Source organism: Chlorocebus sabaeus, chromosome 22 (genome assembly GCF_047675955.1).
Source record: "Chlorocebus sabaeus isolate Y175 chromosome 22, mChlSab1.0.hap1, whole genome shotgun sequence".
Classification (NCBI taxonomy): Eukaryota; Metazoa; Chordata; class Mammalia; order Primates; family Cercopithecidae; genus Chlorocebus; species Chlorocebus sabaeus.
In genome coordinates, this window is record NC_132925.1 from 41,561,993 (window position 1) to 41,585,420 (window position 23,428).

Sequence of the window (23,428 nt, forward strand, 5' to 3'; positions counted from 1 at the left end):
ATGACCACTTTACCAAATGAAAATGGCCCTTTTTCATCTGTTCATTGAGCAGATGTCGGGAAGTTTAGGACCAAGTGTCATGAAAATATATATCAAGAAAAAACCATTTCCCTCAAAGAGTTTATTACTTAGTAAGGGGGCTAGAGCATATATATATATATATATATACACACACACACACACACACACACACATATATATATAAAATGCAACTACTACACAGGCAAAATAAGTGTCCTAAGAAGAGCCTAAGATCAAGTGCCAAGGAGATGTAGAAAAGAAAATGTCCTTCCCCTGTCAAGGTCAACAGATTTCTGCAGAGGAAAGTGACGTAAATCATGTACGGCACCTGGCATATGGTATTTGTTCAATAAACCTTGTTGTATTGCCATTATTTTTGGTATTATGACATAGTGAATAGAAAAACCATCATAAGCAAAGATGGAGGTGAGTAAATGTGGTATATCACAGAGAAGAGCAGTTCAATGTGACTCAAGAAAAAGAAGAAAGAAGAATGTATGAAGAGGAGTTCTAGAAAATACCTTGAAAAGTAATTGGTCATGGAAACGTGGATTTAAAAAAGAAAAGTAATTGGGATAAAATCAGGAAAAGTCTTTGATACAGTTTGAATATTTGTACCCACCCAAATCTCATGTTGAAATGTAATCCCCAATGTTGGATGTTGGAGGGGGTGTCTAGTGGGAGGTGGTTGGATCATGCGGATGAATTCCTCATGAATGGTTTAGGGCTATCCCGTTGGTGCTGTCCTCATGATAGTGAGTTCTCGTGATATCTGACCATTTAAAAGTGTGCAGTATCTCCCTATCCTTCATTTGCTCCTGCTTTCATCATGTGACATGCCTGTTTCCCCAGAGGGCACAAGCCATAAACCTTGATGGCTTCTACATGGTGTTAAGCCTGCAGGCATACAGAGTGCAAGAATGAAGAATGCTTGGCACCCTTCACCTAGATTTCAGAGGCTGTATGAGAAAGCGTGGGTGTTCACACAGAAACCTGCTGCAGGGGTGGAGCCCCCAGAGAGCACCTCTACTAGGGCAGTGTGGAGGTAAAATGTGGGGTTGGAACCTCCTACAGAGTCCCCACAAGGGCACTGCCTAGTGGACCTGTGAGAAGGGGGCCACCATCCTCCAGACCCCAGAATGATAGACCCACTGGCAGCTTGCACCCTGGGCCTGGAAAACCACAGACACTCAACAACCTGTGAGTGCAGCCACAGGGGCTGAACTCTGCAAAGCCACAGGGGAGGACCTATCCAAGGCCTTGGGAGCCCACCCCTTGTACCAGTGTGCCCTGAATGTGGGACGTGGAGTCAAAGGAGATTATTCTGGAACTTTAAGATTTAATAACTGCCTTGCTGGGTTCAGACTTGCCTGGGGCCTGTAGCCCCTTTGTTTTGGCCAGTTTCTCCCTTTTGGGATGGAAATGTTTACCCAGTGCCTATACCACCATTTTATTTGGGGAGTAAATAAGTTGATTTTACAGGCTCGTAGGTGGAAGGGACTTGCCTTATTTCAAATGAGACTTTGGACTTGGGACTTTTGATTGAGTTTGTGCTGGAATGAGTTAAAACTTTGGGGGAAAATTGGGAAGGCATAATTGTATTTTGCAATGTGAGAAGGACATGAGATTTTAGGGGTCTAGAGATGGAATGATATAGTTTGGATATTTGTCCCTGCCAAAATCTCATGTTGAAATGTAATTCCCAATGATAAAGGTGGGGCCTGGTGGGACATGATTGGATCATGGGAGTGAATTCTCATGAAGGGTTTAGCACCATTCCGTGGTGCTATCCTCATGATAGTGAATGAGTTCTCACAAGATCTGGTAATTTAAAAGTGTGTGGCACCTCCCACCTCCTCGCTTGCTTCTGCTTTCACCATGTGACATGCCTATTCCACCTTTGGCTTCTCCCAGGATTGAAAGCTCCTTGAGGCTTCACCAGAAGCTGGGAAGATGCCAACACTCTGCTTCCTGTAATGCTGCAGAACCATAAGCCAATTAAACTTCTTTTCTTTATAAATTACCCAATCTCAGGTATTTCTTTATAGAAATGCAAGAACAGCCTAATGCAGTCTTTAATAGTAGGCTACAGAGTTTGGATTTCATCCTTAAGAGTCTAAAGTTTAAATGTAATTGTTTCTCCTTTCCACCACAGATCACTTAGGAAAATGGCTGTTGGTATGATCCTAGCGTGCCTGGCATTTGCAGTTGCAGCAGCTGTAGAGATCAAAATAAATGTGAGTTCAGTAATTCTTAAGCTCCATGAGGGCAGGATCATATCTTTCTTATTTGCTCTTTTTGACTTGTTCGATCATGATTCCCTGGGACCTAGCACAGTACCTTTTTTGTAAGAGGTGTATCATAAGTATTTGTGATAAATAAGTAGATAGAGCGGTAAAACAGCAATGCAAAATGAGGCCCACCTCCTACCTGAGTGACTTAGAATGTATTTTCAGGGAATTCTCAAACACTAATATCCAAGATAGCCATCTCCTTAGGGAATACAGGCTTATGTGATGCCTTTCTAGATACTCAAGTAAAAACCTTTTGGCAGATTGAATAGCCACTATTACGGATGAGGCCACAGCTGATTCAAAAAGCATGGAGTTTGTAAGCTGGCATTGGTACTTGCTACATTGAACTGATGTTTCCCTCTCCAAACTGCCTTTAGAGTTTTCTAAGCCAAATATTTCTCCAAGGGAGAAAACTATATCTACTTGGCTAGTGGACTAGGCTGTCAGAAACAACTGAGATATGTGTTGTCATTGTATCTGAAGGATTATTTGTTGGTGATTCTGACATGTATTCTTTGTTCTAAGGAAATGACCCCAGCCCAGCCAGGTCCCCAGGAGGTTTTCCTACAAGTCTTGAATCTGGCAGATGATGAGGTGAAAGTGACAGTGGTAGGAAATGAAAACAATTCTCTGTTGATAGAGTCCATCAAATCCTTTCAGGTGAGGTGTGTACCTGAATGAATTAGAAACTCTGTATGCTATATTGATCTTGATTTTTTCTTAACATTAATTGTATCATAATCATCTTCCCATGTCTTTAGATAATCTTTGAGCACATGATTTTAATGGGCATATAATATTCCATTCTATAGATATACCATAGTTTATTTAGACATTTCCACATAGGTATTCAGTTTTTATTATTATACATAATCCTATAATGAACATTCTTATTCATAAATATTTATGCATACCTCTGATTATTTCTTAGGGTAGATTCCAAGAATTAAAATGACTTGGTTAAAGAAAGGAATTACTAGGTTGAAAATGTTTCATGAGGTCACCTACTCTGAGATGCTACAATATTGTAATGTCCAATATGGAGTAGAAGGTATATGTGACCTTCAATTTATGTTCTTCATTTTACAGAAAACACCACAGTATTCCAAACTGCACCTGAAAACAAAAAGCCAGAATTTTCACTTCCACCTGAAATATCACAATTTGTCTCTCTACACTGAGCATTCTGTGCAGGAGAAGAACTGGTACAGTCTTGTCATTCGTGAAGATGGGAACAGTATCTCCAGCATGATGGTAAGTTGAGGGATTGCCTGTGTTTTAAGTTGTCATCTCAAAGTAATATGACTGTCTTATCAACGCTTACCAAGGATCTGCCTGATCAAATTTTCTGAGTATAGGTCTTATTTCATCAGCTGTTACTGATTTTTACTTTCCTCTGTTGTAGGTAAAGGATACAGAAAGCAAAACAACCAATGGGATGACAACTGTGAGGTTTGAATGTCAAAGAGATTCCAAGCCACTCTGTTTTCTTGAATCTTGGATCTCTTCTAATCTTTGGGGCTTCATTCTACTTGTTCTGAACAGGAATTCCCTCTCCTAGAGTGCCAGGGGCACTGGTGTCAAAAGGGATTTTCTAGGACAATGAGAAGCAGATAGGCTTCTTTTCTCATGTGGGATTCAAAGATGACCCTATCTGTGTATGCCCCCTGTAGTCTGGGGCATAAATTCTTTCTGCTGAATTTTATCTGTTTATCTTGCTTTCAGGAAAATAACTGAGTACTTTTCTCTTTGTGATCGTCAGAGAGAAATTTGGAAGTGAGAAAATAATCCTCCCTTCCTTTTTGATAGTTGAATATATATCTCTTAAAGTATAGTTTTTATTATAAGCCTAAAGAGGCATCATGGTATAGTACACATTTGGAGTCAAAAGACTTAGTTTTGAATCCAGGTAAGGCTGAAGGGTGTTGTCAAACGGTGAGGGACAGTTACAGAGATGGAGTACCCAAGAGGACATGTGTTCTCTGTGGCCAGTATTAGATATGAAATGGACAGATACACAGGTCTATGGCCACCAAAGTCAAGTGGTTGCTGTTGATAATAGCATTTTACAGGAGAACTTTTAGTGAAAAGTCTGGGTTTCACTGAAGGGTAGGACAGTCATAATAACTTGCTTTTGAGTATGCTTCAAAAAAAGTAAACAGCTCAAAATAAGACAAATGGACCTCCAGAGGGGCATTTTCTAGGTCAGTGTAGAATGATCTAGATCTAGGAATCAATATTCAGGACTCTAGAGGGAACTGTCCTTCTTATTCCTGGGGCCAGAGACCAAATCAAAAACTATCAAAACAGAAATGTACCAAAAACCCATCCTGAGAGGACAATCTAGGTGCCAGGTTCAGAAAAACAGAAAGATGGTTCTGGAAGGGTCCAAAGTTTCTGCAGACTCCAAAACAATTATAGCAACCTACTCTGGGCTGGAAGTCTGAGTTTTGCATAAGTCACATTGGGCTTAATTTATAAGAGGTTAAGATATGAGTTTTATGTAAATACTATCATTTCTTTATGCATAATTATCTTATTTTTCTTAGTAAAGTCTCAGTTGATACATTCCACCATTATAAGGGAAATAAATTAGATAGACCTAAGTTGGATTAGTGAGGAAACTCAGATTGCCATGAATGATCATGATAGTGTCCATCTAGCTAGAGGTCTGGTGAGGATGTGAGAGATAAAAGTACAAGAAAAAGAAAGTTAGGGACAGCTAAGACTATGGATTACTTTTTACATATGGGATCATTCATTTGTCTAGTTAACAATATACATTATGTACCTTTTATGTGCCAGCCACTATTCTAGGCACTTAGGCACTGGGGATATAGTTATACCCAAAACATAAAAGGTCCCTACCCTCTTTAGTCAGGTGTTCCTGTTTGTTTGATATATAAATAATATCTTTGCCCTCAGGTTTGTTAACACTTTGCATAAAGGTGTCAACATCTCCCTGAGTAAAGATACCTCTCTCAATGTTGGTGAAGACTATGGTGTGTCTGCTTATAGAACGGTGCAAAGAGGAGAGTAAGTACATTGCCCCTGTGGACATTTTACTTTTGTCAATAATTGTTTTTTGAGTGCTATCTTTATATATAGGTGGGGAATTTAGGTGCATGTGGGCTAGTTTTGTTTTTGTTTTTGTTTTTGTTTTGAGACGGAGTCTCACTCTGTCGCTCAGGCTGGGATGCAGTGGCGCAATCTCCACTCATTGCAAGGTCCGCCTCCCGGGTTCATGCCATTCTCCTGCCTCAGCCTCCCGTGTAGCTGGGACTACAGGCGCCCACCATTGCGTCTGGCTAATTTTTGTATTTTTAGTAGAGATGGGGTTTCACTGTGTTAGCCAGGATGGTCTCGATCTCCTGACCTCGTGATCTGACCGTCTCGGCCTCCCAAAGTGCTGGGATTACAGCCGTGAGCCATCACGCCCGGCCTGCATGTGGGCTAATTTTGAGTGTAGAAGCACTCCTGATCTTTTCCAACTCTTGCTTCCTTCCCTCAGTCTCACTTTTTTTCTGCACAGATATGTTGAGATCACGATTGCTGTGAAGACCACACTATATAGTTAACACAGCCCATCTCTGTATAGTTAACACAGTCCATCTCTGTGAGTTTCTCAAAGTTTATTATTGGTTTCCATTTCTACTGAAGAATGTACTTTGGTACCTTGAATTGGCACTTCATTACTTAGAGCTTATCTTCTCAGGTTCACTGTTATAGCCTGTTCTACTAGGTCATAAGATTTGCATGAGGAAAGTTCACATGGTACTTAAGTTCACAAAAGAATATGATTTGTAACTACTTTATTTAGGTTGAATATTTTAGAAAATACCTGACAGGCAATAAAGAGCTCAAATCAGGGACAGAAGCCTGGCATGAAAATAACCCACTCCAAGAAACATTTCTCTTCAAAGATAATTAGTAGCTTCACTGCTTTCCTCACCATCAGTAGAGAGATGAGATCATTTTCACCTGGAGATGTGAATGCTTTTCTAAGCTGTGATATTTATTCTAACCTAAATTCATCCTGTTCCAGATACCCTGCAGTGCATTGTAGAACAGAAGATAAGAACTTTTCTCTGAATTTGGGTCTACTAGACTTTGGTGCAGCATATCTGTTTGTTATTACTAATGTAAGTAGCTCACAGCCACCTCCTCACCCTCTCTCCATATATATATCCTGGGATCCTCTAGGCAGAAAATGAAAGAGAAGACTCTGTGGCAAAGCAGACAAATATATTTATTTCTAGTGTAAGATGACAGGTTCTACAGTGACTTTATTTATTTTTATTTTTATTTTTTTTAGACGGAGTTTCACTCTTGTCGCCCAGGCTGGCGTGCAGTGGCATGATCTCGGCTCACTACAACCTCTGCCTCCTGGGTTCAAGTGATTCTCCTGCCTCAGCCTCCCGAGTAGCTGGGATTACAGGCACCCACGACTACGCCCAGCTAATTTTTGTATTTTTAGTAGAGATGGGGTTTTGCCATGTTGGCCAGGCTGGTCTCGAACTCCTGACCTCAGGTAATCCACCTGCCTCAGCCTCCCAAAGTGCTGGGATTGCAAGCATGAGTCACCGCACCTGGCTCTACATGAGTTTAGAAAGCCCACTGTCTCTGTAGAGGATGTTAAGAGATAACATCAACAATAAGCAAAGGGTCTTGGGGAAGGAGAGACATAATTTATCTTGAGCCATCACTGTGAGATGCCACGGCCTGCTCCAGTCTCATTATGTCTCCAAGCAAACAACAGTGATTTATGAAAAAGTATTCATGTCTTCTTGACCAGCTTCATATGCAGATCTTCTCACTCTCTGGAAATTTGATCTGCTAACATGTCACAGTCCGAAATGCTGAAACTGATAGTAATGTCAATCTCTACACAAAGTTTGGGGATCAGTTAATTGTGGTCTGTCAAAAACAGTTGTCCTAGCAGTCAGGGCAGGGTACCTCTGATTTTAATTTTGATGTCAATCTTGACTTTAATTTTGTTATTTCATTACTATTCACACTGTATTAAAGACTAAAAGATAGTGAATAAGAAAAAGAGAGAACATTTCTGGAGGTTTGATGAGAACCCAATCTAAAAAGTTCTATTTATTTTACTAATTAATTAATTTAATTAACTTGATCCCTTTGGTGTGCCATTTTTATAACAGTTTTATTGAGATATAATTCATATACCATAAAATTCACCCACTTAAAGTATCCAATGATTTTAAATATATTAGTATAGTCAATATATGTTAATAAGTATTCATTATATAGAAGGAATATATATCCAATAATATATAGTCAATGGTTTTTACTATATTCACAGATTTGTGCCATTTAGGAACACTTTTTGTCACCCCTCTCAAAAAATAACGTACCCATTAGCAGCCATTCCCCATTTCCTCTTAAACCACTAGTCTACTTTGTCTATAAATTCTTCTATTCTGGACATGTCATGTAAATGGAATCATACAATATGTGCTATTTTGTGTCTGGCTTCTTTCACTTAGCATGTTTTTCAAGGCTCTTCCATGTTGTAGCATGTGTCAGTGTTTCATTTCTTTTTATTGACGGGTAATATTCCATTGCATGGATATAATACATTTTATTTATTTATCAATTGATGTACATTTGAATTGTTTCTACTTTTTGACTCTTGGGAATAATGCTGTTATGAACATTCACGTACAAGTTTTTATGTGGACATATGTTTTCATTTCTTTTGGATAGGTAACTAGCAGTGGAATTGCTGGCTCACATGGTGACTCTATGTTTAACCATTTGTGAACTTTTCCAAAGTGACTGCACTGTTTACATTTCCACCAATCACGTGTATGAGTTGCAGTTTTTCTACATCTTCACCAACACTTGTTTTCTGTCTTTTTATTATAGCCACTCATTTTATTATAGCCACTCTTTTATTATAGCCACTGTGGATGTGAAATGGCATCTCATTGTGGTTTTCATTGCCATTCCCCTGATGGCTAAAGATTTGGAGCATTTTTTCTTGTCTTTATTAGTCATTTGTGTATTTTCTTTGAAGAAGTATCTCTTCAGATCCTCTGCCTAATTTCTAATTGGGGTATTTGTATATTTATTAGTTGTAAGCATTCATTATATATTTTTAGATATATCTGTTATCATATATAATTTGCAAAATCTCACATTCAATAGGTTGTCTTTTAACTTTCTTGATGGTATCTGTTGAAGTAGAAAAATTTTTAATTATGATGAAGTTCAATTTATTTTTTCTTCGGTTGATTGTGTGTTTGATGCCATACCTAATCCAAAGAATCTGTGCCTATGTTTTCTTCTAAGAGTTTTATAGTTAATCAAGGTAGGGGGTCCAGTCTCATTCTTTTGTATGTGTATATCTAGTTGTCCCAGGGCAATTTCTGGAAAAGACTATTCTTCCCATATTAAATGGTCTTGATATTTGTGTCAAAATTCAATTGATCATAAATGTAAGGCCATTTTTCTGGACTCTCAATTTCATTCCATTGATCTGTATGTTTATCCTTGTGCCAGTACCATACTGTCTTAATTACTGTTGCTTTATAGTAAGATTTGAATTCAGAGAGTATGAGTCTCCAGCCTTCTTCTTTTTTTAAGACTGATCTGCCCATTGTGGGTCCCATGAATTTTCATATGAATTTTAGGATCATCATAAGATCAGAAGCCAGCTGGGATTTTGATAGGGATTTCACTGAGTCTGAAGATCATTTTAGGGAATAGTATTGCCATATTAACAATATTAAGTCTTCTGGTCAGTGAACATGAGATGTCTTTCTATTTATTTAGGTCTTCTTTATTTTTTTTCAACAATTTTTTGTAGTTTATTTTATTTAGACATGAGGTCTCATTCTGTGGCCTAGGCTGGAGCACAGTGGCACCATCATAGCTCACTGTAGCCTTGAACTCCTGGGCTCAAATGACACTCCTGCCTCAGCCTCCTGAGTAGCTAGGACTACAGGCATGTACCACTGCTCCTGGTTAATTTTTTATTTTTTTGTAGAGACTGGGGTCTTGCTATGTTGACCATGCTGATCTCAAACTCCTGGCCTCAAGTAATCCTCTTGCCTTGGCTTTCCAAAGTGCTAGGATTACAGGTGTGAGCCGTCATGCCCAGACTAAGGTTCCTTTTTAGAGACAGGGTCTTGCTATGTTGCCCAGGCTGGTCTTTAACTTCTGGCCTCAAGTGATCCTCTCTCCTCATTCTCCTGAGTAGCTGAGATTATAGGCATGAACCGCTATGCACAGAACAAGTTATTTTCAGAGTATACATTTTACATTTATTTTGTTAAATTTATTCCTACTTACTTTATTCATTTTGAAGCTGTGGTTAATGGAATCCTTTTATTAATTTCATTTTCAAATTTTTCATTGCAAATTACAGAAATACAGTTGACTTTTGTATATTGATTTTGCATTGTGCAATCTTGCTGAACTTATTTATTAGTGCTAATGGGTTTTTTTAGTGGATCCCTTAGGCCTTCTACATAAAAAATCATATCATCAGCAAATAGAGATAGCTTTACTTTTTCATTTTCAATCTGGATGCTTTTTATTTCTTTTCCTTGTCAGTTGCTATGACAGGAACCTCTAGTACAATATTGAATAGAAGTGGTGAAAGCAGAAATACTTTTAGGGGGAGAGCATTCAGTCTTTTATCATTAAGTGTGTAACCTGTGGATTTTTCATAGATACTCTGTCAGACTGAGAAAGTTCCTTTCTATTCCTAGTTTGTTGGAGAGTTTTCTGTTTGTTTGTTTTACCATGAACAGGAGTTGAATTTTATAAATGCTTTTCCTGCATTTATTGAGATGGTAATGTGTTTTTGTCCCTTATTTTACTGATACAGTGTATCACAACAATTGATTTTCAGATATTAAACCAACCTAATTCTATTAACCTCCTCCTCCACCTTCTTCTCCTCCTTCTTTCTTCTTCTCTTTTAGAAATAGAGTCTCACCTTGTTGCCCATGATGCAGTGCAGTGCTGCAATCATAGTTCACCGTAGCCTGAAACTCCTGTGCTCAAGTGATCCTTCTGTCTCAGCCTTTCAAGTAGCTGGGACTACTGACATGTCCTACCCTGATGAACTAATTAAAAAAAAATTTTTTTTTTTTTTTAAAGAGAAGAGGTCTCACTATGTTGACCAAGCTGGTCTTTAACTCCTGGACTCAAGCGATTCTTCTACCTCAACCTCAATCCAAGTGCTTGGATTACAGGCATTAACCACTGTGCCTGGCTATAATTCTATTAATTTTCTAGGGCTGCTTTAACAAAGCACTACAAGCTGAGTGGCTTATGGGATAGAAATGCATTGTCTCACAATTATGGTGACTAGAAGTCTGAGATGAAGGTATTGGTAGGACTGGTTCCTTCTGACGGCTGTGAATAATCTGTTCCATGCTTCTGCCATGGCTTCTGGCAATTTGCTGGAAATATTTGGTATTCCTTGGTGTATAGAAGAATCATCCTAATATTCACATGGTGTTCTTCCTATGTATCCGACTGTGTCCAAATTTACCCCTGTTTTAATAAGGATAACTGTCATTGGATTAGACCCCCCCTAATGACCTTATTTCAACATTACTAATTACATATATAACAAACCTGTTTCCCAATAAGTTTATATTCTGAGGTACCTGGTTTTAGGACTTCAACATATGAGTTTTGGGGGACATGATTCAGCCCATAATGCTTGTGTTCCTGGTGTTATTCCATTTTCTGTTTCTTCTGTCTCTCATATGCCACTCAAGATAGAGGCCATATGTATTGTTTCTGAATACCAGGATCTAATGAGCATCTACAGTAGAGGCCATAAATTGTGGGTCTGGAGGCCCAATTTCTTTCATAGTCCTGTCTTGTTTGGCCTGCACAGTATTGACAAAAATAACAAAAGAATTAATTGCCAATAAATTCAAGAGATTACACCTAAGAAGTTGTATTACTAACATTTCTTGGGAATAAAAAAATCAGAAGATTTCCTAACAGCTATTACTGTGTCAACTGTCTGGTGCTGTAGTGGCTGTGCCCTTTAGATGGGACCTGTGCTGTCCAGTTCATCATAGGCCTCATCATTTCCTTGCAGCCTCTTTCATTTACTTAATTACCTGCCTATGAGCATGTAAGTATCTGACTTTGATTTAGAAGCTCTGGCCATAGTCTCTTCTTATGCTGAGAAAACACAAACAGATGCCTAGGTATTATTTACACTGTCAACTAAAGGAAAAGAAGATTCCCTTATCTTACTATTTTAGGCCTAATGACCATTTGATTCAGAGGATTAAGGGCATTTAGATGTCAAAGACTTTTCACCTGAAGGACTTTTGACCATGATATTTTAACTATGCTGTTTTGTCTCATGTATCTGGATATCACACCTAATTCCTGATAACAGTTTTACTTCAAGAAATATATTCATATGGTTAGGTTTTGTGTCCCCACCCAAATCTCATCTTGAATTATAATCCCCATAATCCCCACATGTCTAGGGAGAGACTTGGTGGGAGGTGATTGGATCTTGGAGGCCTTTCCCCAATCCTGTTCTTATGATAGTGAGCTACTTCTTATGAGATATGATGGTTTTATAAGGAGCTCTTCCCCCTTTGCTCCTCACTCTTCTCTCTCCTGCCACCATATGAGAAGGTCCAAGCTTGCTTCCCCTTCACCTTCTGCCATGATTGTACGTTTCCTGAGGCCTCCCCAGTCATGTGGAATTGTGCGTCAATTAAACCTCTTTCCTTTATAAATTACCCAGCATTAGGCAGTACTTTAGAGCAGTGTGAAAAAGGACTAATACATATATATAATTTTTTCTTCTGTTTTCTTTTTGAGCCCCTTCAATAAATATACATATAATTTTCAAAATGTTATTTCATTTGTAATAAAAGATATTAGTAGATATAATCTACATAAAACCAACCATAGCTAAAAACATAAATAAAGTACTTTTACACCAAAGAAACAAAAGTTGATTGTGGAATCACATATATTTGGTAATATTAACAAAAACTTCACCCTGAAAAAAATCTCTTTTGAACCAAAATTTTACAGAAAAAATGCATCTTTTTTTTAATTATTATACTTTATGTTCTAGGGTACATGTGCACAACGTGCAGGGTTGTTACATATGTATACATGTGCTGTGTTGGTGTGCTGCACCCATTAACTAGTCATTTACATTAGGTATATCTCCCAATGCTATCCCTCCCCTCTTCCCCCACCTCACAACAGGCCCTGGTGTGTGATGTTCCCCTTCCTGTGTCCAAGTGATCTCGTTGTTCAATTCCCATCTATGAGTGAGAACATGCGGTGTTTGGTTTTCTGTTCTTACAATAGTTGGCTGAGAATGATGGTTTCCAGCTGCATCCATGTCCCTACAAAAGACATGAACTCATCCTTTTTATGGCCGCATAGTATTCCATGGTGTATATGTGCCACATTTTCTTAATCCAGTCTGTCACTGATGGACATTTGGGTTGGTTCCAAGTCTTTGCTATTGTGAATAGTGTTGTAGTAAACATACATGTGCATGTGTCTTTATAGCAGCATGATTTATAATCCTTTGGGTATATACCCAGCAAGGGGATGGCTGGGTCAAATGGTATTTCTAGTTCTAGATCCTTGAGGAATCACCACACTGTCTTCCACAATGGTTGAACTAGTTTACAGTCCCACCAACAGTGTAAAAGTGTTCCTATTTCTCCACATCTTCTCCAGCACCTATTGTTTCCTGACTTTTTAATGATTGCCATTCTAACTGGTGTAAGATAGTATCTCATTGTGGTTTTGATTTGCATTTCTCTGATGACTAGTGATGATGAGCATTTTTTAATGTGTCTATTGGCTGCAGAAATGTCTTCTTTTGAGAAGTGTCTGTTCATATCCTTTGCCCACTGTTTGATGGAGTTGTTTGCTTTTTTCTTGTAAATTTGTTTGAGTTCTTTGTAGGTTCTGGATATTAGCCCTTTGTCAGATGAGTAGATTGCAAAAATATTCTCCCATTCTTAGGTTGCCTGTTCACTCTGATGGTAGTTTCTTTTGCTGTGCAGAAGCTCTTTAGTTTAATTAGATCCCATTTGTCAATTTTGGCTTTTGTTGCCATTGCTTTTGGTGTTTTAGACATGAAGCCCTATTGCTTTTGGTGTTTTAGACATGAAGCCCTTGCCCACACCTATGTCCTGAATGGTATTGCCTAGGTTTTCTTCTAGGGTTTTTATGGTTTTAGGTCTAACATTTTAGTCTCTCATCCATCTTGAATTAATTTTTGTATAAGGAGTAAAGAAAGGATCCAGTTTCAGCTTTCTACTTATGGCTAGCCAGTTTTCCCAGCACCATGTATTAAATAGGGAATCCTTTCCCTATTGCTTGTTTTTGTCAGATTTGTCAAAGATCAGATGGTTGTAGATGTGTGGTATTATTACTGAGGGCTCTGTTCTTTTCCATTGGTCTATATCACTGTTTTGGTACCAGTATCATACTGTTTTGGTTACTCTAGCTTTGTAATATAGTTTGAAGTCAGTTAGCGTGATACCTCCAGCTTTGTTCTTTTAACTTAGGATTGTCTTGGTAATGCAGGCTCTTTTTTGGTTCCATATGAACTTTAAAGTAGTTTTTTCCAATTCTGTGAAGAAAGTCATTGGTAGCTTAATGGGGATGGCATTGAATCTATAAATTACCTTGGGCAGTATGGCCATTTTCACGATATTGATTCTTCCTATCCATGAGCATGGAATGTTCTTCCATTTGTTTGCATCCTCTTTTATTTCACTGAGCAGTGGTTTGTAGCTCTCCTTGAAGAGGTCCTTCACATCCCTTGTAAGTTGAATTCCTAGGGATTTTATTCTCTTTGAAGCAATTGTGAATGGGAGTTCATTCATGATTTGGCTCTCTGTTTGTCTATTATTGGTGTGTAAGAATGCCTGTGAGTTTTGCACATTGATTTTGTATCCTGAGACTTTGCTGAAGTTGCTTATCAGCTAGAGGAGATTTTGGACTGAGATGATGGGGTTTTCTAAATATACAATCATGTCATCTACAAACAGGGACAATCTGACTTCTTCTTTTCCTAATTGAATACCCTTTATTTATTTATTTCAGGCCTGATTGCCCTGGCCAGAACTTCCAACACTATGTTGAATAGGAGTGGTGAGAGAGGGCATCCCTGTCTTGTGCCAGTTTTTAAGGGGAATGCTTCCAGTTTTTGCCCATTCAGTATGATATTGGCTGTGGGTTTGTCATAAATAGCTCTTAGTATTTTGAGATACGTTCCATCAATACAGAATTTATTGAGAATTTTTAGCATGAAGGGCTGTTGAATTTTGTCAAAAGCCTTTTCTACATCTATTGAGATAATCATGTGGTTTTTGTCTTTGGTTCTGTCTATATGCTGGATTACGTTTATTGATATGTGTATGTTGAACCAGCCTTGCACCTCAGGGATGAAGCCCACGTGATCATGGTGTATAAGCTTTTTGATGTACTGCTGGATTCGGTTTGCCTGTATTTTACTGAGGATTTTTGCATTGATGTTCATCAGGGATATTGGTCTAAAATTCTCTTTTTTTGTTGAGTCTCTGCCAGGCTTTGGTATCAGGATGATGTTGACCTCATAAAATGAGTTAGGGAGGATTCTCTCTTTTTCTATTGATTGGAGTCATTTCAGAAGGAATGGTACCAGCTCTTCCTTGTACCTCTGGTAGAATTCAACTGTGAATCCGTCTGGTCCTGTACTTTTTTTGGTTGGTAGGCTAGCAGGCTCTGAAATTGAGAAAAAATACATCTTTTTGACAAAATTTGAATGTGTAAATTTTGAGTTAAAAAATAATGGCTTGGGCCAGGCACTGTGGCTCATGCCTGTAATCCCAGCACTTTGGGAGGCCAAAGAAGGCGGGTTGCTTGAAGCCAGGAGCTCGAGACTAGCTTGGTCAACATAATGACACTCCATCTCTACAAAAAAAAATCAACTTTTTAAGTTAGCTAGGTATGGTGGCACATACCTGTAGTCCCAGCTACTTGGGAGACTGAGGCAGAAGGATTGCTTGAGCCCAGGAATTTGAGGCTACAGTGAGCTGTGATTGTGCTGCTGCGCTTCAACCTGGGTGACAGAGCAAGATCCTGTCTCAAAAAAGAAAAAAGCCAATGAAGATAAATCAAAATAGTAGGTGGCATTTGATATGGATTTTTAAAAATTGACCAGTAAAACTTCAATGTGTTATCAAGAGAGTAATTCATCCTAATAAAAGTAATTTCAGTAAATTAAAAATCAAAATAGCAAATGTTAAAAGCACTTTAATTGTACTTACATAGAAAGTGGAATAAGAAATTAAGCTTTTCTCAAGAAAATGCTTTCTGAAAACTTACTTTGTTTGTATAATTCAGATGCCATTTTAGGTTTAAAGTGTTGTCCAGGATCAAAATGCCTGATAGGGCAAAATGGTGGAAATCCAAACTGCAATATCAAAATATTCTCTCATTTAAAGTCTCTGTCAATAATGATATCTGATTGAATCTAGGCAAGTGAGTATAATATTGCCAAAAGAAGTTTTGAAAAGCTGGAATTGTGTAAAAATGCTCAATTTCCTGAAAGTGGCAGAATAATGAAAATACACAAAGGATGGATATAAGATTGTAGAATGCTGTGGTTAGGAATATTTACTTGAGACTACTGACAAGTCCATTTTCTCTTTCTCTCACTAAGAACACCAATCAGGGTCTTCAGGCCTGGAAGACTGAAGACATTCCAGCCAACAGAATGTCCATTGCATGGCAGCTACCACAATATGCCCTGGTTACAGCCGGGGAGGTCATGTTCTCTGTCACAGGTCTTGAGTTTTCTTATTCTCAGGTAAGTTTTTGCAAATAGAAGGTAGAAATTGAGACATTGATTGAAGGATGGTGAATTTTAATTCTAGCACTGACTTAAATAGGTATGTTATCTCTTTTGGCCTTGGGTACCTTATTTATGACCCTGAACATATATGACCTGAACATCTTGACTTCCCAGATCATGACAGTGCAGCATGGGAGTCTATGATTTTGGGGTTCTAGGAAAGAGATTAAAGATTAAAATGAAGAGCTGCAGAGTCAGACTCCCCATGTTCGAATTTTGACTGCATGACCTATTGTGTAACCTTGAGCAAGTAAATTACTATCTCTTCTCTGTAATGCTTTTTTTTTTTTTCCTGAGATGGAGTCTCGCTCTGTCACCCAGGCTGGAGTGCAGTGGTGCGATCTCAGCTCACTGCATTCCAGCCTAAGAGACAGAGAGAGACTCCATCTGCCTCCACGGTTCAGGCGATTCTCTTGCCTCGGCCTCCTGAGTAGCTGGGATTATAGGTGCGCACCACCATGTCTGGATAATTTTTGTATTTTTAGTAGAGTCAGGGTTTCCCCATGTTGGCCAGGCTGGTCTCTAACTCCTGACCTTGGATGATCTGCCCACCTTGGCTTCCCAAAGTGCTAGGATTACAGGCATGAGCTACTGTGCCCAGTCTGTAATGCTATTTTTTAAATGTGTAAGAATACTAATAGAACTTATCTCTTAGGGTTGTAATGAAGATTAAATGACATAATTAATTTAAAAATATTCAATTAGGAGTTTCATCTTATTCTTATTGTTTGCATTATTATCACCCTCTGAATCAATGTGATAGCTGAACTTAATGAGGGAAGTTCTAACTTGAAAGTTTTTGTGGGAGAAGTTTCCTGGATGCATGAAGCATGAGGGCAGTGAAGGGAATTTGTTTACTTTCAAATTTGTGTCATCTCCAGGCTCCCTCTAGCATGAAATCTGTACTGCAGGCAGCTTGGCTATTGACAATTGCAGTTGGGAATATCATCGTGCTTGTTGTGGCACAGTTCAGTGGCCTGGTACAGGTATGGATCTGAGGGAAGCAGGATTCATTTCTACTCAAGGTTTTCCTCCAGCTTCCTCTTCTCCCTTTCCACCTATCTCTCTGTTTCCTGTATTCCCCACTCAGTGCTGTGACATGAAATGGGTTAGATACACAGCCTTTACCAGGAAAACAGATATATGTAAGTGGCAATAATGACTACAATATACCTATGTGAGGAGAGGTCAGTGAACCCAGTCTTTGTCCAGCAAAAGTCTGGTTGAACTGGTGATCCCAGGTCAGTCTGCTCCCCAGTCCTCATCCTGTAAAGATCTCTTTAGTTTCAGGTTTCTCCATATTCTTTTCATATTTACTTCCCCCTGCAGTGGGCCGAATTTATTTTGTTTTCCTGCCTCCTGCTGGTGATCTGCCTGATCTTCTCCATCATGGGCTACTACTATGTTCCTGTAAAGACAGAGGATATGCAGGGTCCAGGAGATAAGCAGATTCCTCACATCCAAGGGAACATGATCAACCTAGAGACCAAGAAGACAAAACTCTGATGACTCCCTGGATTCTGTCCTGACCCCAATTCCTGGCCCTGTCTTCAAGCATTTTTTTTTCTTCTACTGGATTAGACAAGAGAGATAGCAGCATATCAGAGCTGATCTCCTCCACCTTTCTGCAATGACAGAAGTTCCAGGACTGGTTTTCCAGGACATCTTTAAACAAGGCCCCTGAGATTCTATGTCTGCCTGTCTATCAATGAACTCATTAAAACTTACGCAGTGTTGCTGGAGCTGGCCTGGTGTCTCCAAGTGGCCATGAAAATACACATGTATAATGGAGATCATTCTCTGTGGGTATGCAAAGTTATGGGAATTCCTTTATAGGTAACTGGCATTTAGGACTGATGGCCCTAATTTTTGAGGTACTGATTTAGAGGTAAAATTGCAGAATAACAAAGGAATGGTATTTCTAGTTTTTTTTTTTTTTTTTTGTAAGCAATGTAATTATGCTATTCACAGGTGCCTCAAGAATTGGTATGTATGATGTGATCTGGTCCAGCCAGGGCCTGGTTTGTCAGCTATCTAGGTTTGATAAGACTTTAGTAAATTTGTCAATACAAATCGTAGGAAGCAGAATGTCATTTTATTAAAACACAGGAGAAGTTATATCTTTCTGATTATGATAGTATTTTATTTGCTTATCCAAACACTCCTTTCTCAGTATGGATAGATCATGGAAACCAGATTAGAGACAGTAAACATTAGTAAACATGGTTCTGGAGAACAGGAACAGGTGTAAGTTATAGAAATCCTGAAGAGCCAGTCATTCTTTTACAGAGTACATTCTTCTTAGCCTCTATGGCACTGAACTGTGCCCTTCAGTGAACAGTTGTAGAAACAATAATTATAATTTGCAACTTTGTTTTATCAACCTTGCTGACCCAGTTTTTTCTTATTATTACACCTTGTCTTGCTTATTGCTGCAAATATTCAATAACAACAATGTTTCTATAAGTCCAACTTCCTTTATTAATGTTTCCATTTAGCCTCAAAAATAGCAAAGTAGTAGTCCCTTTTTGATGTTGCTTTCCTGATTTACTTTTCCCATGTTTTAAATACCATTTCTTCCTTGAAGCCTAGAAATTTTCTTTTTATTCAAAAAGAGTTACATTAATGCCTAAGTTTGAGCTCCTAAAATGGAAATAGTCAATAGAGGGGCATGGTCCTATATGAGGTTCCTACCAAAATTTGTGGGAGTAGGGGTGGTAGAGCATGAGGGTTTTGTTTGTGTATGTGTGTGGTCATGAAAAATATTGAGAAACATTACCTCACACACAATGAATGAATCAGAGGACAGACGGAAATGTCATGACTGTGCAGTGTGTTACTAGGAAAAAAGTTCAGAATCACTGTTCTAGAAAGTCTCATTTCCATTGGTTTTAAAACATTATTCTCATGTAGAACAGTGTTGGGTGTCATACTGTTAATGTTAACAGGTAACAATGTTAATGTTAACAGGTACCTGTTAATATTAACAGATAATGTTACTGTTAACAGGTAAGAGAAATTGCTCTAAGTGCCCAAGCTTTATATACTTCAGTTTTAATGACAAGCATTTCAGAAGTACAAGAGTGGCAGCAAGACCAACCAGTTTTTCCAGATATATTGATGTGAACCTGACCCTACTCCTTTAGAAGACAGCCTGTTCATTTTTAAATAACTTTAACCCAAACTGTTCTATGACCATTGTTTCAAGAGACATTAACACAGCTCTGTAAATAGAAGTGTCTATGGACAAATAAGTTTGGGAAATGTGGCATACTGTATCCTTTTCTTAACATTTGCATATTAAAGACTGTGAGATATCCCGCAGTAAAGACATAAGATACCTTGTTTAAATTAACATGTTACAGTATTCTGCAGAACACTGGTTTGGAAAAAACTGTTGAGCAGTTCTTCCTTGTAAGTGCTGAGCTTCCTCTCTGAAACCTCCTACCATTGTTTTTTCCTCCCCTGTAGCTAATAAGAAAGAGTATAACACCCGGCCGGGCATGGTGGCTCACGCCTGTAATCTCAGCACTTTGGGAGGCTGAGATAGGTAGATCACCTGAGATCAGGAGTTTGAGACCAGCCTGGCCAACATAGTGAAACCCCGTCTCTACTAAAAATACAAAAATTAGCCTGATGTGATGGCAGGTGCCTGTAATCCCAGCTACTTGGGAGGCTGAGGCAGAAGAATCGCTTGAACCCGGGAGGCAGAGGTTGCAGTGAGCTGAGATCGCGCCATTACACTCTAGCCTGGGGGACAAGAGCGAGACTTCATCTCAAAAAAAAAAAAAAAGAATAAGTATTACCCCCTTTTTCATGTGGCAGATGTTTAGCTATTTGGGGGGAACTTTCATGGCTCTTCCCTAATCATCAAGTATTCAAGTTAAAGATTCTCGGTTCCTGTAATGGTTCCTCACCAGGCATAATTTGTCCTTTTACCATCCTACTTTCTCTCTTCTGAAAAACATTCTTTATCTGAAATACAGCAATTAATATTAAGATATCTTAATATGAAATACCTGGAGTCAAATATAACATTCCAAAGTAGTCTGACTGGAAGAACTAGCACCTGCCTTTCTTCAAACAATGCACTTCTGTTAATGCAGTGTAAGGTAATATGAGTTGTTTTTGGAAACTACGTCATAATGTAAGCTTATATTCTAGCACTTATCACTTAATGACAGGGATACATTTGAGGAATGCATTGTTAGGCAATTTTGTCATTATGCAAACATCATAGAGTGTACTTACACAAACCTATGGTATGGCCTACTACACATCTAAACTATGTGGTGTAGACTGTTTCTTCTAGGCTAAAAACCTGCACAGCGTGTTACTGTGCTGAATGCTGTAGGCAATTGTAACACAATGGTATTTGTATATTTAAACATATCTAAACATAGAAAAGGTACAAAAACTTTACACATTATATAGATGTATCAAATTATATGTATTCTGAAAATGTCTATATCTATTATGTATCAATTTTTTAAAAAGTGAATGACATAATAATTCTTTTGAAAAAATGTGGACACACAAATTGGAAAAGAGGTATAAATGCAGCATTATAATCTAATGGGACCACCATCGCATATTTTGTCTGTCATTGACTGAAACTGCAATATGCAGTTTTTCTTAACATTTGCATATTAAAGACTCTATGACTATATATGGACATATATGACTCACCATTGTAAGACATTTCGATGTTATTCTAAGTGACATGTGAAACCATTGGAAGCTTAGAACATGAGAGTGACATAATGTGATCATTTAAGATCACTTTGGCTGCTGAGGGGGAAATTATCTATAGGCAGGAAGGAAAAGAAGTAGGAGTTCAGTTAGGAGGCTTTTGCAATAGTTCAGGCAATAGGTGGTCGTGACTGGTACAAGGTGATAGTAGTGCAAGTGGAGAGAAACAGTTTGACTTGGAATTAAACTTTAAGCTAGAACTGACAATATTAGAGTGTAGCTTGGATACACAATTTAAAAGAAAGAAAAGAGCCAGGTGTGGTGCCTCACACCTGCAATCTCAGTTCTTTGCAAGGATGAGGCAGGAAGATTCTTTGAAGTCGGGAGTTCAAGACCATTCTAGGCAATATAATCAGACTCCCTCTCTACAAGAAATAAAAATAAAAAAAATTAGCCAGGTGTGGTGGTGTGCACCTGTAACCCCAGCTTCTCAGGAGGCTGAGGCAGAACAATCCCTTGAGCCCAGGTGCTTGAAGCTGCAATGAGCTATGATGACACCACTGTACTCCAGCCTGGACAATAGGACCCTGTCTCAAAAAGAAAGAAGGAGGGAGAGAGAGAGACAGAGAGGAAGGAAGGAAGCAAGGAAGGAAGGAAGGAAGGAAGGAAGGAAGGAAGGAAGGAAGGAAGGAAGGAAGGGAGGGAGGGAGGGAGGGAGGGAGGGAGGGAGGGAGGGAGGGAGAAGGGAGGGAGGGAGTGAAAGAAAGAAAGAAAAAAAGAAAGAAAGAAGGAAGGAAGGAAGGAAGGAAAGAAAGAAAGAAAGAAAAAGAGAAAGAGAAAGGAAAGGAAAGGAAAAGGAAAACTCACTCCTAGATTTGGTCCTAAGTAGTAAGGATGAATCATGATGCAATTTTCTAAAAATAGCAAAGACTAGGATAAGAAAAGTTTTCTGGTATGAGTTTTGTTTTGGATATGTTGAGCTTCTACCCATGCTAATGGATATCCATTAGAGACATTAAGTTATCAGTTTCATATATGAGTCTGAAGATCAGGTAAGAGGTTGGAGCTAGAAACATAAACTTGAGAATCATCAGCATATATATGGTATTTAAAGCCATGAAACTGGAAGAGATTTCCCAAGAAGTGAATGTGTATAGAGAAATGATGAGCAAGAAGGACAGTTTGACAAGAATAAGGGGCAAAGAGGTAAAATATACAGTCAAAGGAAGCTAGGGATCAGATCATGTAGGTCCGGGTATGCTGGTGTGCACCTGTAGTCCCAGCTACTCAGAAGGCTGAGGTAAGGAGGATTGCTGGAGCCGAGGAGTTTGAGGCTACAGTGAGTGATGATCACACCACTGCACTCCAGCCTGGCCCATAGAGTGAGACCCCATCTCTAAGAGAGAGAGAGAGAGAGAGAGAGAGAGAGAGAGAGAGAGAGAGAAATGGTCAAGGAATGAGTGAGCTTGGGGCCCTCCAACATTGGAGGCTTGGAGAAGAGGAGGATGCAGCAAAGGCAATGAGATGGGTGACCTATGAAATATGAGGAAACTCAGTAGAATGCAATTTAATATAAATGACATACTATGTGTTATAATTAGATAAAAAACAATTTTTATCTTTGACCTAAAGAAAGTACTTTTTCCTGTTAGTAGACCTGGGCTCTGGTAATTTCTATGTTTGTTTGCCTGAATCCTTTTTCCTCCAGAATTTAATTCAATTTGATGGTCCTTCCGTCTTTTTTCTTTTTTCTCTTTTTGAAACAGGGTCTCACTCTGTCACCCAAGCTGAGTGAAGTGATGTGATCATGGCTCGCTGCAGCCTCAACCTCCAGTGCTCAAGCAATCCTCCCTCCTCAGCCTCCCTAGTAGCTGGAACTACAGGATGTGCCACCCTGCCCAACTAGTTTTTTATTTTTTGTCAAGACTGGGTCTCACTATGTTGCCCAGGCTGGTCTCGAACTCACAAGTGATCCCCCTACCTCGGCCTCACAAAATGCTGAGATTACAGGTGTGAGCCACTGTACTCAGCCACATTGATCATTTTCTTCTCCTTTGACCAATAAGTTACAACTACACTAGCAATCTTTGCTTCTGAAACATGCCAAGATTGTTCCTGACAAGATCTTTCCACTGCCTAGAATATTCTTTCCCCTGATCTTGGGTCGACTCTTATTGTCACTCAGTCCTTAGGTCACCTCTTCATCACCTATCTCTCCATTTGAAATAGCTATCTAGCATACCCTGGACAAATACACATTTCTGAGGAATAAAAGGCAATGGAGTCAGTTCAACTAGCAAATATTTTTTGAGCACTTGCTATGTTTTAGATAAACAAAAAAGACAAGGATGAATGAAACACAATTCTTGCCATCCATGAGCTCAAAAGTTTTCAATTTCCAAAAATTTTCTATCAAAAGCTTTGTGTTTTTCTAACTGTAGTATCTGACTCTCAATATTTTTCTGTCTTATCTTCTACAATCACTTTTGGTGTTTCCCACATCCACTGACAAAAACCATTA

At 38.8% G+C, this 23,428-nt stretch overlaps 1 protein-coding gene across 7 annotated transcripts in view; it reads left to right on the forward strand.

The window, feature by feature from the left end:
- Positions 1-19,539, forward strand: part of SLC15A2 (solute carrier family 15 member 2) — a 52,194-nt gene extending 32,655 nt beyond the window's left edge. For 5 of the 7 annotated variants that reach the window (XM_007985631.3, XM_007985632.3, XM_007985635.3 and 2 more), the window contains 9 exons: positions 2,177-2,258; positions 2,841-2,975; positions 3,405-3,569; positions 3,721-3,767; positions 5,241-5,351; positions 6,361-6,457; positions 16,024-16,170; positions 17,097-17,201; positions 17,545-19,539. In XM_007985631.3, the coding sequence (XP_007983822.1) occupies positions 2,177-2,258; positions 2,841-2,975; positions 3,405-3,569; positions 3,721-3,767; positions 5,241-5,351; positions 6,361-6,457; positions 16,024-16,170; positions 17,097-17,201; positions 17,545-17,721 (1,066 nt within the window). In that variant the 3' untranslated portion in view covers positions 17,722-19,539. The other 2 variants (XM_007985633.3, XM_038003404.2) reach the window with 2 other exon arrangements.
- Positions 19,540-23,428: the final 3,889 nt, after the last annotated feature.